This window comes from Centruroides sculpturatus, unplaced genomic scaffold, assembly GCF_000671375.1.
Source record: "Centruroides sculpturatus isolate CEXI.00-Female unplaced genomic scaffold, Cexi_2.0 scaffold68, whole genome shotgun sequence".
In the NCBI taxonomy this organism is placed as follows: domain Eukaryota; kingdom Metazoa; phylum Arthropoda; class Arachnida; order Scorpiones; family Buthidae; genus Centruroides; species Centruroides sculpturatus.
Genome location: NW_019384331.1, coordinates 1,232,256 through 1,246,976, shown reverse-complemented (window position 1 = coordinate 1,246,976; position 14,721 = coordinate 1,232,256). Strand labels below are relative to the sequence as shown.

At 29.6% G+C, this 14,721-nt stretch overlaps 1 protein-coding gene across 1 annotated transcript; it reads left to right on the top strand.

The window, feature by feature from the left end:
* Positions 1–4,268: 4,268 nt before the first annotated feature.
* LOC111630228 (serine/threonine-protein phosphatase 4 catalytic subunit B-like) lies at positions 4,269–14,684 on the top strand. The gene is made up of 6 exons (XM_023374297.1): positions 4,269–4,441; positions 4,529–4,702; positions 4,791–4,917; positions 11,136–11,325; positions 13,529–13,607; positions 13,683–14,684. The coding sequence occupies exons 1-6, from the start codon at positions 4,376–4,378 to the stop codon at positions 13,731–13,733; spliced, it is 687 nt and encodes a 228-aa protein (XP_023230065.1). The 5' UTR covers positions 4,269–4,375; the 3' UTR covers positions 13,734–14,684.
* Positions 14,685–14,721: the final 37 nt, after the last annotated feature.

Here is a 14,721-nt window from a genome sequence, read left to right as displayed (position 1 = left end):
TTCCCTTCACTATGTTGTTAAAAATATACACTCAATAGAAGTTTATACTGTATTTTTGACCATTTTTGCGGTTCCCACCTATTGAAAGAGTATAAATTATCGAAAATTCAGTGATATATTTAAGTGTTTATGGTAACTGATGCACATCTGTCTAGAAACCAGTCTTCCCCTGAAACTTTCATGGGAATAACATGTCAATGTGGACAAACAGCTGTTTTCGAGGACATTTAGCTCTGTACACCGAACTGCGGCGCGTATTAAGTGATCTGTTACGATTTTTCTGTTATGTGAAAGATAATTCATTTCTAAATACCGTAAACCGCGTTGTAAGAAAATTTCTGCATTTTTCCAACCGCGTTGGAGCAAAAGCGCGTTGTAAAGATACCGTGTTGTAGGAGGCCTACCTGTATTATTAAAAATTGCGAGTACTTTTACAGACACACGGCTTTCTTCATCAGACAAAAATGAACACAAATTTTAAACTTAAGAATAGAACATAAATGCAACATTTCTAAAATTTCCAAAATTTACAACTTTTTGGTCACTGTAGTTGAACTGGAAAAATGTCTGTTTTTATTACATCTAATATTTCGAAGAAATCAGTCTCAACTGTACTCGGCTAGAGATTGGTTTGGTTAGGCTTTGTTTAAGTAAAATTTCGGCTCTTTTATCAGGGTTTTGTTTATATCCCCAATTCCCTAATCGCTTAATTATTTAACTTCTTCTTAAGTAGAAATAAGTCAAAACCGGTTACTTTGTACTCAAATATTTGTAGTCTCGGGAAAAAGTGGAAACACAAAATTTATGACAAACGAATACATAAATCGTAAATTTAAGGAAAATAAATTCTAGAGCTTTTTCTGTACCTCGTGCATCTCTCTCATTCATTGAATTTAGTTGTAAATGATGCTGTCAAAGTAACAGTTAATTTTTAACATTATATAAGAATTGTACACGTTTTTTTCTACATCCCCTTAGAGATGGGATGTACGAAATCATAATATCACTGGTTTAACATCGAAATCCGCGAGTAATATAAAATCGGAGAGCGAAATAAAACACATCAAATATTTTAATGGATTTTTTTAACTCCTGTCAACTATACAGAACTATCGTAAAAACATACCAGTAAATTCTTATCGGTTGGGTTAAGTTATAAATCTACTCGTGATTCACGTAATTGGGCAAGGGCAGCCAAATATCTAGCAGGCAGGCGACTAACAGCCCAGAACCGGTCCTGGATAGAATTGGATGCGGTATACATGTAGCATCCACCCGAGGTCCTAGGCTTCCAGTGGCTAAACCGGGTGAGGTTGGTGCTCTATAAAGCGGATGCGTGAATCTGGCTGTTTGGATGCTGACAATACAGCACTTCCACTCCGCCGCTAATATTCAAATATACAATAGCAATCTTATTTTTTTTTCACGTGTAGTATAGAAATTTGTAATAAGATACTTAATGAGGTTATAATAAAATATTGTGTGATTATTTTCATATAATTAAAATTAATATGTATTTATTTTTTAGAAAATACAAGGGAAGCGGCGCATCCACCGCTTTTTATGACGGCACGCCACTGATTAGAAGTCTTTATCCACAAAATATTTTCCTGTTTCTTAAAATCTATATTTATTTTTTTAAAATATTTTTATACATAATACTACCATGATTCCATTAGTACAAATTTTTTGTTGCTTCACGTATATAACAACAACTTAAAATCATTTTGAGCAGAATGTGTAGATTTGAGTCCAGTATTTTATATTGCCATCTGTTTGTTCCAATGAGTGATTTTGTATGTTAGTTTTTAGTAGAAGCCATCTGTCAATCTTAAATATATTATTTTTTAATATTGATATAATTATCACTTAACCATTTACATGCTTAATTAATTAATTATGCATATAAATGGTTAAATTAATGTATATTTAAACATTAAATAGGCTATTTTTCAATTTGAAAAAAATAATTTAATATTTTAGAAAATATTCAGATTATTTACACTATTTTTAACAATAATCATAATTCAGTTTTTTAACATAATAGCAATTTAAATACAAGACATTGAGGCATTCTGATTAGAAATTCAAATGCTGATGTTAATTTGCAATTTTAATTATTTAAAATTTATCATAACATCAGTAGATCCTTTTTTTTTTTTTAACTTAATTGACTCTCAGAAAGCCATTGTTAAGTGAGTCAGTCTATTTTTCATAAACTCAGTATCGTAAATTGATGATTACATGTCTGAAAATATAGTTTTAACTTTATAATATCATATATAGATGGTTGACGAAATAAAATAAGGTACTTAATTATGACATTTCATACAATGAAAATAGAAAATTTCATACCATCAGAACAAGCAGCTGTAGAACACGGGTCCATTATATAACTGAAAATCTGAATTTAAAACAAAATGATGATCAAAATAACTGAATAACAATCAATAATTTTATACCTGTAATTTTAAACAATAAACATCTTTCAGTATCTAATTTAATTGAAAGTATATACAGCATACTTGCAATTTTGAGAGAGAAATTATTAGTGGCATACAAATTTACCAGAATAAAAGGAACAAACTATAATAGATCTCTACTTTTTTTTGACCTAATTATGTCCTGAAAAATTTTCTCTTTATGCAAACAGTCATAAAGTGAGCTGTCCTACTTCTTAGTTCATTGTGGTACATCAATATAATGCTGCTGAAAATATAATTTTTACTATATAATCCTGCACAGAGATTACTAACAAAAGAAAAGCAGCATTTGATAAAATGATGATAGAAAATTTATACCAGTCATAAGGCAGGATTCATTAATTATCTCTTTAGAGTAACAATTGAAAATGATATACAGTAGAACCTCCATTATCCGGATTTTCGATTATCCGGATTGTTCAAAATAAACAAAAATTTTACGAATTTGCTGATTTGCACTTGGCGAATTATGACACTGTTTATGTACGTGATGGAATGCATAACTTTTTTTGTTTTAACAACGTCTCACCCAGCACAGTGGCCGTAAACTCTTAAATATAATTTACGTAGTAATAAAAATATAACTTGACATACGTATTTATAAATAATTTATTTTCAAATTACATCATTTCTATGACCAAGGGCGGCGTAAGGCATGGACGACGTGGGCCACCGCCTATGCCTCGCGGTCCGAAGGGCCTCGCGCCTCGAAGGTTTATGCATTACTTAAAAGCCGCGAACGCGACGAAAAAATTTTACTCGTCATAAAACGATAAATAGTTTGTCAAATTTTTATTCATAAAAATGCAGTTTCAACTGCTTTTTATTTTATAAAATCCGTCTTCTTGCGCCACCAGAGGGCCTTTTAAACAATAGGTAGTCTGTTAGCGTTGGTCAGTAGTAGTCCAAATTCAATACGAACGTTTGTTTCTTGAAAATTTGATCACGATTTAAATACAGTATTTACTTTTAATATTACCAATATGTCATCGAAAAGAAAACGTGTTGTATTATCATTAAAAGACAAATTAAAGTATCTATTTCGATTATCCGGATTTTTCCTTATCCGGACTACCTTCATCCCCAATTAGTCCGGATAATCGAGGTTCTACTGTAATTGACAAGGAAAAATATTGAGACATTGCTAATAATGTTAAATATATATATATATATATATTGGATTTTCATCATTTCATGTAGTTTTGCAATTTCCATTATTTATTGAAACTTGTAATATCATTTTGTTTACCAAAACTGATTCAGAAAGTGATCGCAATCATTTTGCTATTAGTCACTGTCATTAAATTGATTTGTAGAAAGGAGACAATTAACAATTATTTAGCATTCAATATCATTTTGTTTTACTGTTTTTTTTTTAAATTTAGTTTCGACTATAACTGTGTAAAAATGATAAATTGATTTTTAATTCAGTAAGCTTGTAATAAAGTTTACATTGTTTTAAAATTGCATAAAATAAGACCACATAAATCCCAACTTGTATTAGTTGATTTTTATTTATTTATATTTTTGGATTAGAGCCTGCTTAATCTTAAAAAATAAGAGCAGAACTTTAATCTGAAGCAAAATAAACATGTAGATTATTAAGAATGTTGTAAATAAAAGAAAACATCACAACTTCTCTAAAAGCATCTATTATTGTCAATTATCAAAGAATTGTGTGAAACTTTATACCTTGTTCAAAAATCTAAACATAATATGCTAAGTTAAGGTAATCTAAGGTAATTTATTGGAAAAGCTTGAAAATAAGATATAAAGAAATAATTCTAAACAAATTTTAATTTCAGGTATGCGGCGACATTCACGGACAGTTTTATGATCTGAAAGAATTATTTAAAGTCGGCGGTGATGTTCCCGATACTAACTATTTGTTTATGGGAGATTTTGTCGATAGAGGTTTTTATAGCGTAGAAACTTTCCTTCTCCTCTTAGCATTAAAGGTATTTATTAACTTTAAATTTTGAATTACAGGTACTTAAATTATTCTATTTATGAACATTTACTTGGTAAAAATAACTTATTTTTAGGTACGTTATCCCGATCGCATAACTTTAATTCGAGGAAATCACGAAAGTAGACAAATTACGCAAGTGTATGGTTTTTATGATGAATGTTTGAGAAAATATGGGTCTATTATGGTATGGAGATATTGTACAGAAATATTTGATTATCTTAGTCTCTCTGCCATTATTGATGGAAAAGTAGGTTTATTTATTTATTTTTACTTTCTTGTCTCTTTTAACATCAAAAATGCAAATATATTTATTAAGTTTATTCACTGTAATTCAGATATTTTGCGTACACGGTGGTCTTTCACCTTCCATTCAATCATTAGATCAAATAAGGACTATTGATCGTAAGCAAGAAGTTCCACACGATGGTCCCATGTGTGATTTGTTATGGTCAGATCCTGAAGGTAAGTATATTTGAATATTTTACTAAAATATAAATGTCTAATCTACTTTAGCTACATCCATAATGAACAATAAAATTCAGAAAACAGTTCAGAATTAGTTAGTTGATTCATTTAATATAGTGTTAGTCAAATTGTTCATAGAACCTTAGAGATCCATAAGCAACTTACAAGTATTCTGAAAAGATATTTGTAAAAATTTTTTATTTTCATTAAAAATATTGAAAATAAAAATGACTACTTTTTGTAACTGTAAGAAATTTTATTACTTGAAAAAATAAAAACAGCATTGAAGTCTTTTCTCACATTCTTTATTTCAAACCACAAGACTTTTGCAGAACCCAGAAATATCATAAATGTAATAATATCCAGATACAACAAGTCTGTAGATGTTAAAAGTGCAAAACCTACTGGATTAGTAAAAGTAAGGATGCAAAATGATGATGTTTTAGCTAAAATATCAAAATATAACATCATTAATGTTTGAGCATCATTAACTGAACAGTATGAGAGTTCACTACCTTAAGTACAGCAAACTCCTGTATAACACACACCCTTATAATGTGACAAAAATAATGTGACTAGGTACTCATACAAAATTCTAATTTTGTCATACAGAGGTATACGTATTCTTTTTCAACTTCTAGTCTTAGGTTTAAACTTGCATAAATCATCTGATAATGCATATCTCAATAATGGGATTTCCTATGTCATGGAACATATCACATTGTATGGAACTCCACTGTATATGTAAAATGATCAAATAAAAAGTTTTTACTTGTGAGTAATAGACTTTGTAATGCCAGTGATGAGTTTCATATATTATTCCATGAGTCTATAGTAAATAATATAAAATTCTCAAAATTTAGATGTTTCTCATGACACCTCATAAGGCATTAACAAACATTACTGATTCATGGCATTGCCAAGTCTGTTCTTCACAAACAAACTTTTTGTGTGATTAGCAATTAAAACTTTTTGATGCAATATATAAATAAAATTCATTCATCTAACAGATTTTTTTTGTACTGTAACTTGAAGTTTGAACTGTAATTATAAATGCTTTAGAAATTATGATTAACAGCAAGATTTTATGTCACTGACAACTGAATTATATGAAAAATTTAGCATCTCACAATAAGGTAGTGACCAAATATCCCCCTTAACAAAATCCAAAATTTTTCAAATAAAGCTATTAACAAATCCTAATATTAGAATTTAACCAAACAAAGTATCTTTGTCACTGAATAAACCAAAATGAAAATTCTTATATTTAGGAAAAGGGGTTCCATCCCTTATCTCTACTACCATTATTTAATATTTTGAGGTTGAAAATCTCTTGAAAAGTAATGAATACTGCCAGTACAAAAATTTATTAAAATTTACATTTCAAAAGAAAAAACAGTATTAAAAATAATGAAACTATTTGTCCAAGCAGAGATCGCATATGAATTGCTTTCTTTTTGGTGACAAAGAGCATATTTCATGATACCAATTGTAGCATTTGGTGCATTGGACCCATTTTTCTTCTTGTCTTGAGAGAGTGATTTTCAGCTGAAAGATCATTGCACATCAGGGTCATCACTGTTGTCATCATTTGTTGACGACAGTGATGTATGGAACTTCTGCATCATCCTGTAAGTCAGTTGAAATCAGATCACATTTCCTCGTTCTCTTTGCAGAATCACAGATGATGTTTCTGGTTGGTTTTTGGTCCCATTGTGTTGATTTGTTTCTTAGCCACAGACTGTGTCTGTTTCTTTTTTTAATTCACATTTTTGCTGTTTTTCAATGGAGGATTGAAGTCTTGTCTTGAGGGAGGTCCTATCACCGAAAACAATGTACCAGCTCTGAAGGGTATCAAATGTTGGATGATGAAACAAAATAAAATAGCTTTTATCCAGATTTCTGAAACAATAGGTAAAATAAGGAAAATAAGTGAAATAAAATAACTTGGGTAATGTTGGTGCCTAAATTCATCCTCAGGACAAGTTTAGGAACTCCATAGGGGGCAGATTTAGGACCAAAACATTTATAAGTATAGCTGCCATTCTCTGTCCAACTGCTCAACCCACAGGTGGTCAACCTATGGGATAGAAGTAGTAGGGTGCAAGCTACAGATATGTAAAAGAAACACTTTGTAACTTACCTTAATATGTCAGAATGATTGTTTGAAGCTAAAGGAAAACTGTAAGTGCACTTCTTCAAATAAATTTTCTTAAATTGTGCGGCAATGGACAACAGGCCTATCACCATTTCACTGTTAATGTCCAACTGGCTACTTGTGAGGTGATTCAGCCACTGATTGATAGATGACAGTTTCATCATCAGATATGATGAAGAATGAATTTAGGGGGACAATATTTGGGCACCTGACCTTACATATAATTGATGATAAAATTCATGATGAAGGCATTATTCTTTATCACTAAAATAGTAGAGTAAATTTTCATTGTTATTCTGTATTTGGTTTATTCAGGTGGTAAAATCATTTATGGGCCCACCAGTGGACAAATGGATAGTCACTGAACATTTGTAATTGCTTACAGATTTGTGTTAGTGTTGACCAGTGATTTTGTCACTGTTATAGACAAATCGTTGTCAATGCTGGTTACTGGTTTCTAGCTTCTGAAATTTGAATCATAGTTAATAGCAGCTATTACTAATATTATGTGGTGACTGCTTTCCAGTGACATAGTTAATGCAAGTGATTGTACTGATTTCACACGTAATGCTTTCATTTATGTAATGATAATGAGTGGCAAAAGTTGTTAGATGAAAAATAATTATTTCCATCTCGTAATTTTCACATCACTGAATTTTTTGTTTTTAAATTTGTATTTTAATCAAAAATCAACAACAAATAAAAAAAAACTTAATATATTTTAAATAGCATACAATTCAAATCAATCACTATTTAAATTCATTTTGTCAAATAGTTACCTAGACACTGATCAATGTATTTTGAAATGTAAGTGTTGAAAATTTTAAAAATTTTATAAAATGTCAAATTTATTAGTTTCATAGTATGATATTGTTATATCTTGTTAACTTTTGTTGTCATTTATTTTGAGTTCTTTAGTGACTTGCCAGTGACCAATGGTCTTATAATTACAGTCGACCCCCTATAACACTGTTGATTTTTCCGTTTTATATGAATTCCATGTTGTACAAGTCACTTAGATTTTACAAATACATATGCCAGGCTGTGAACAGCTCACGTATTTGTAAAATCTAAGTGACTCGTACAACATGGAATTCATATAAAATGGAAAAATCAACAGTGTTATAGGGGGGTCGACTTGTACCATATATCTGCGCAGATAAGACAATAGTTGAATCATTAAAAAAGACACCCAAAATCTGGGGTCATCTTATAGGACAGATACAAAAAAAATTAGATTGAAATTTATATAGATTAAAACATTATAAAAAACCAACAAACTGTAATTATTTACTAGTAGAGAGTAGTATGTCCACAAAATAGAATAGTCCATATGACATTTTTGTGAATAGTCAAGGTCATTACCCGAATCAGTACGAATGTATGCAACAATCGTAAGGCAGTTGCCGCCAGATGAAAGATAATAAAATTCACTCATTTGAAAAATTACAAATAGGACATAATTCTGTATACACTATACAGTATTATTATCCAGATGATGATCGCTGATCTAAACAAAATTCATAGGCTGTTGATAGTTTGGGGGGTCATCTTATAGGACAGATATATGCTAAAACTATAAAACTTTGACAAAAATTTATACCTCGTCTTATCTGCGCAGATATACAATATTAACAAAATGAACTTAAAAGTGTTTTTGCAGTTTACGTCCTTGAATATCATCTGTCAAAATCTTTTATTTTGAATATTAAAAATATCATACTGTTTTTTGGCAGAAAGATGATGATAACAGAAAAAAGAAACTAACCTAGCTTTCAAGAATATCTTTTTTGCAAGGTACTGAGCCAAAGCACAAATTTTTTCCCTTGCTACCTTGCTCAACTAAGGATATCTACACTAGTTATTTTTCCACTATTTCAAAGTGTCTTCATATACCTCAGCAAAAGATTATCCTTAAATATCTCTGAATTTCAGTACTTCACTGTGATGTATTACTCTACTATTATGTTGACACAGTAAAACTGAAATCTGGACAGTGTATTTTTAATGAATTTTAAATACTAGTTCTTTCATCATCAATAATTATTATTAAATTTACAGATGGTTTGACAAGGAGTATTTGATTTTTCAGAAACTTTGCTATTACTAAAACTTGAAAAATTTAGCTTTTAATAATTTTCAATCTACTAGAAATAGAAAAATTATCAAAGTGGGAATCTAAAAATGTTAGTCATCTGATACATTATTCTTTTCCATATTTTTGTATTTCGTCAGTAGACTAATAACAAATTTACAATTGATTCTTTTAATCATTTTATGAAAATTATTTTTCCTGTCAAGTTCTTGCGTATGTCCACTAGATTCTAATAGACCATTTATAAGTGGAATTATCATCAAAGAATTAGGATATTTTTCCACTAATTACTTTAGTGACTTTCAAGTTCTAATTATATAAAATGAAAAAATTTTATATGAAATTATATATGAAAAAATTTTAGTGCCTATTTACTGGAAATGCATATGAGGAATCAGTTTCAACAAATTGCTTGAAGTAACAATCTCACAGGTAGAGCTTAAATCTTTATAAAGCTTTAGATGTTTTTCATTTATACTATTTTCAGATATTAAAAGAAGTTTCTTTAAAACAAACAAGAGTAATGTTTTGTTTTTGTTTTTTTTTTCATTGAAAGGCTTGAGACAATAGTATTGATTAATATTTGAAGTTGACAGAACTAAGTCTATTAAAGAATTTGATGTACTTGATAGGTTGGTCATATTTTTGTGGTAAGCATTGAACTGTCAGATGGCTTGTCTTTACATATTTTCAGAAGTTTGAATTGGTTGTTTTAAATTATAATTTACTTTTACATATTACATATTGGAGTAAACAATTCCTCATTTGTTTTTCTAAGTCACCTTTATATTTTGTATTCAACAGAAAATTCACAATTAATTATTATCCTCATTTATACTGACTACCTTCCAACACTGGTACTAGAGTCGATTCTTTCAAAGTAACTGCACTTCAAAAATAATTTTGTAAACATATAGAGCTGCATGAAGTTTATTAAATTTTTCAGGATCATCATTTTTTACAATCAGTATTGAATGTATATGAATCATCATATATAAATTATGAAATTTATATATTATGATTGAATTAAAAATCAAAGTTAATCAGAGTCAAGTAGTACATAAGATATATAATACTTTAATACAGTGTTTTCTAAATTTTTCAATAGGAAACCAATTCTCTAATTTTTCTTGGAATGTAAAATATTAACGATGTTGCATGTACATAACCATTTCCATCTTAACTAAGTAATATTGTATAACTTGAAATTATAATTTAAGATACTGGTTTTATTCATATGATAGCTGTGGATACTGTTTTAAACTGCATATTTTCTCTACAGATACTGTTTGAGGATGGTGGTTAATATCTTTGCACATACCCATTTGATGTTCATTATTAATAGTATTTAAATATTTACTTATGTTAAACCAAATTAAACTTGAAATGACAACTGGCATCTGTCTTTATAATGAGTGTTACTTTCTATATACTAGAAATAAGAAAATAATTAAAAAGTATGTTTACTGTATATTGTGCATTTTGCATATTTTATATTCTATTAAAGGTATATTATTTACTTAACAAATTGTCTGCCATTGTTTATGTTAGGGAAAGGATGTAAAATTAATAAACAAGTTTTCAGAAATTCTTGAAGCTCTGTTGGAGTGTATTTTTAACTTAAATCATTTCAATTTTACTTGTAATTAACAATTAGAAACATACCAAAATGTTAAAGAAATCCAAAATATCTTATTATCATCTTAAATTTATAAATTTGATTTTACATTGTAGTATATAATATTGATTGATCAATTCTTTTTGAAAAATTTTTTAAGAGTTTTTGTAAATTTGAAGTCATTTTTTAACATTTTAAGTTGATCTTATATTTTGTTAGCTTATATTATTTATTTGCAAAAATTAATCTATAGTGTATTTAATAATAATTATATTTCAAAATTAATTACATAGTTTAATTCTTTCCATTTGTTTATTATACAAATCCAATAATTTTTGTTCCAGATACTCAGGGTTGGGGTGTCAGTCCGAGAGGTGCGGGATACCTGTTCGGAAGTGACGTGGTCAGCCAGTTTAATGCCGCCAACGACATTGACATGATCTGCAGGGCACATCAATTGGTGATGGAAGGTTACAAATGGCATTTTAGTGAAACAGTTTTAACTGTATGGTCGGCACCCAATTACTGTTACAGGTACGTTTTGATAAATAACTATTTAAAGATCTGTCAAAATATAAATCTATACTATTTTATCTTCCAAGTATTTAATATAAATCAGTGTCATACCAAGGGACATTGTTATGGCACCCTAATACGTATTTTGGAAAGGCATGCTATTGTTTATGTAATTTAAAGATAATGCACTCGATAATGTTAATGATTCCAGTGGAATGGTTGTATAGTAGATCATATTATTGGCATTAATTTTTACAACACAGAAAAAAAAACAACTACAAAAAAATTACAATATTTTTATCTTGTAGTCAGTCTGTTTAAGTTTGTGTATGTATGTATGTATAGTCCAACTCAACCAATTTTACAGCATGTAACTAACAACTTTACACATGAATCAGCAAAATCCATATCCACTATTACAACAAGCACGGAGATGCAAGCAGTGAATTTATAGAGCTAGATAGCTATCAGGACCATTATTAGATATACAGTAAGACCCCACTTAACGCGGGGGATGCATTCCCAGACGACAAAGTACTAAACGAAACAGTGTTAAACAAGGTCATTTTAACATAGAATAAATAGGGATAGGGGCACACGTGACCAAAAATAAAAAACTTTTACTTCAGTTTGTATAATAATATGTTTAGTTAATTTTTTATGATGAAGATCCTGACTTTTCTGAAAGTCTTGTTTTTTTGCAACAAAGTTGTGAAGTTTCATTTGTCTCTTTTTTTTTTTTTTCATTAAGCAAATGTCATTAGCAGAAGATTTCATCCAAAATGCCTCGTTTTGCTTTTACACTCCTTTCAGAATCTGGATCAATGAATTCAGTTATCATTACCTAACTTTTATTAAGGAAATCTGTAGAGAAATTTTTTGGGATCTTCATTTTCAGAATCACTATTTTCCAGTTCTACATGAATTCCTTGTTCTGCCAGTTCTNGGGCACACGTGACCAAAAATAAAAAACTTTTACTTCAGTTTGTATAATAATATGTTTAGTTAATTTTTTATGATGAAGATCCTGACTTTTCTGAAAGTCTTGTTTTTTTGCAACAAAGTTGTGAAGTTTCATTTGTCTCTTTTTTTTTTTTTTCATTAAGCAAATGTCGTTAGCAGAAGATTTCATCCAAAATGCCTCGTTTTGCTTTTACACTCCTTTCAGAATCTGGATCAATGAATTCAGTTATCATTACCTAACTTTTACTAAGGAAATCTGTAGAGAAATTTTTTGGGATCTTCATTTTCAGAATCACTATTTTCCAGTTCTACATGAATTCCTTGTTCTGCCAGTTCTTGCAGGTCATCATTGATAACACAGTTATCAATGATGACCTGCCAAAAACATGTGATAACTCCTCAACATCCTGTTCATCTACATCTCTTAGTCTTTAGGTTCAGTTTGATCAACCTAATGATACAGCAATAGACTCTTCTTGTTGAGAATTCTTGGATACCTTCAGCCATAACTTCTTTCACACTTCTTTCATGCATTTATCACTTAATTCTTGCCAAGGGAAGTCAATATTGCATGTGGCATCCATGGTGTTAATTTTTTCCAAAATTGCACCAAACAAACATAGATTGTACACCTTTTGCCACCTTTTTTTGATTGGTTCGTGTTCATAAATAATTGTATTATGTACAAATCAATAAAATGCTGCAATAATTTAAATCAGTGTAAATTTTTAGTATATTTTTTTATGTTTAATATATTTTTTTATTAGGCTTTGAGCAGACTGCATTATATTGAATCAGCATTAAGCGGGGTTTTACTATACCTAATTCTTTGATGTATAGAAGATTTTAATAGCAAAATATTTTATACAGGATGATTCAGAAAGTCTTAGACAAAAACAAACCATCTTTATCTAAGAAAATATAGCTGAAACAGCCACCAGAGTATTCTAATAAGCATATACCTTACTTATACTTTCCTCCTATACTTCTAGCAACTCTAGGAACATAGTTGCAAATGATAGAAAAAGATTTAAGTTTGCACTATTTGAAAAATTTTACTAACAGCCAATATTATTTTTTATAAGGAATAAGTCCAATAAACTATATGATTTAGTATCATGAATAGATGGAATAATTATGAAATAGTTATTTTTTTTTCATAATGATCAGTGATTTCAGCAGTTTGAAATCTCTCACACAATGTGAAAAGTTCTTTTAGATCCATGATGAATGATCTCTATTATAATTTTTTTTATAGGTGTGGGAATGTTGCTGCCATTCTAGAATTAGATGAACGACTCCAAAGGGAATTTACCATATTCGAAGCCGCTCCACAGGTAAAACTCCTCCTGTAAGTTTACGTGACTAAAACTTTATGCAGCAATAATCAAAAATCTCAATTTTTCCTATAGGAAAGCAGAGGTATACCCACAAAGAAACCACAGCCAGACTACTTTTTGTAATGTGGACTTCTCCTGGATGGACGAAGACGACTCAATCCGTGGTGCTAGTGGAAAATAAGTGTATAAAAGACTTGAAAGGAAAGATGCTCACCAGACCGCTTTCACGTATTTTAATGTATATATTCCATTGTCCACGTACGAATTGTAGACCGAATGTAAATTTTAAAAGTTCTTGTAGATTATCCAAAGGAAACTTTTACTAGATTATTTTAATATTTTATAGATCCTAAATAAATATTTAGCATAAAATTGTTGGTTATTAAATGTTATGCAGTTTTCATGCATGTGCTATTGGTAAATAATATGGCAAGTACTGACTCCAGGTAAAAAAGATAGGAAAAATTGCATAAACTGATAAATCAAAGTTTATGTAAAACTAAATTGCAATCTGAAAAAGTTTTGTTAGAGATTATTTCACTGTTTAACATTTGTAATCATTATCATAATTTCTGCATGAAAAAATAGACATGAAAATCTTGTTCCACAATAACTAGTTGGTTCGCATGGATATGTGATCTCATACTTTATTTTAAAAGCTTCTTGTTATCTAAATGGAACATTGACCATGCCAATACTAAATTTCAGAGAAACTGATTTTAGTTCAGATTTTTTATTTCAAAATTAACAACACAGAATTAAAATTCATGACTAATTCGTAATTGGGTAGATGACACTAGAACAGCATGGCTCTAACAAGATGTCACAACTTTTATATTTAATATGCAAAAAAATTTAAGATGATGACAACTCTAATGCATCAGTAGATAGAATTTTATACTTTAATCCAGCTTGCTTAATTATGCTTAGCAGAGAAAATCCTTTACCAATCACTCCAGCCAGTCATGATAGGAATAATTTATGAATTGTCCTTCGTTTGGATCTCTGTCTTGACTTTGTAACTCAAGAATGCAACGTTTAAAAGCATCTCATACTTGTTCTAAGCAATGACTTTTTGATGGTGGGTAAATACCAAAAACTATCAGGAATG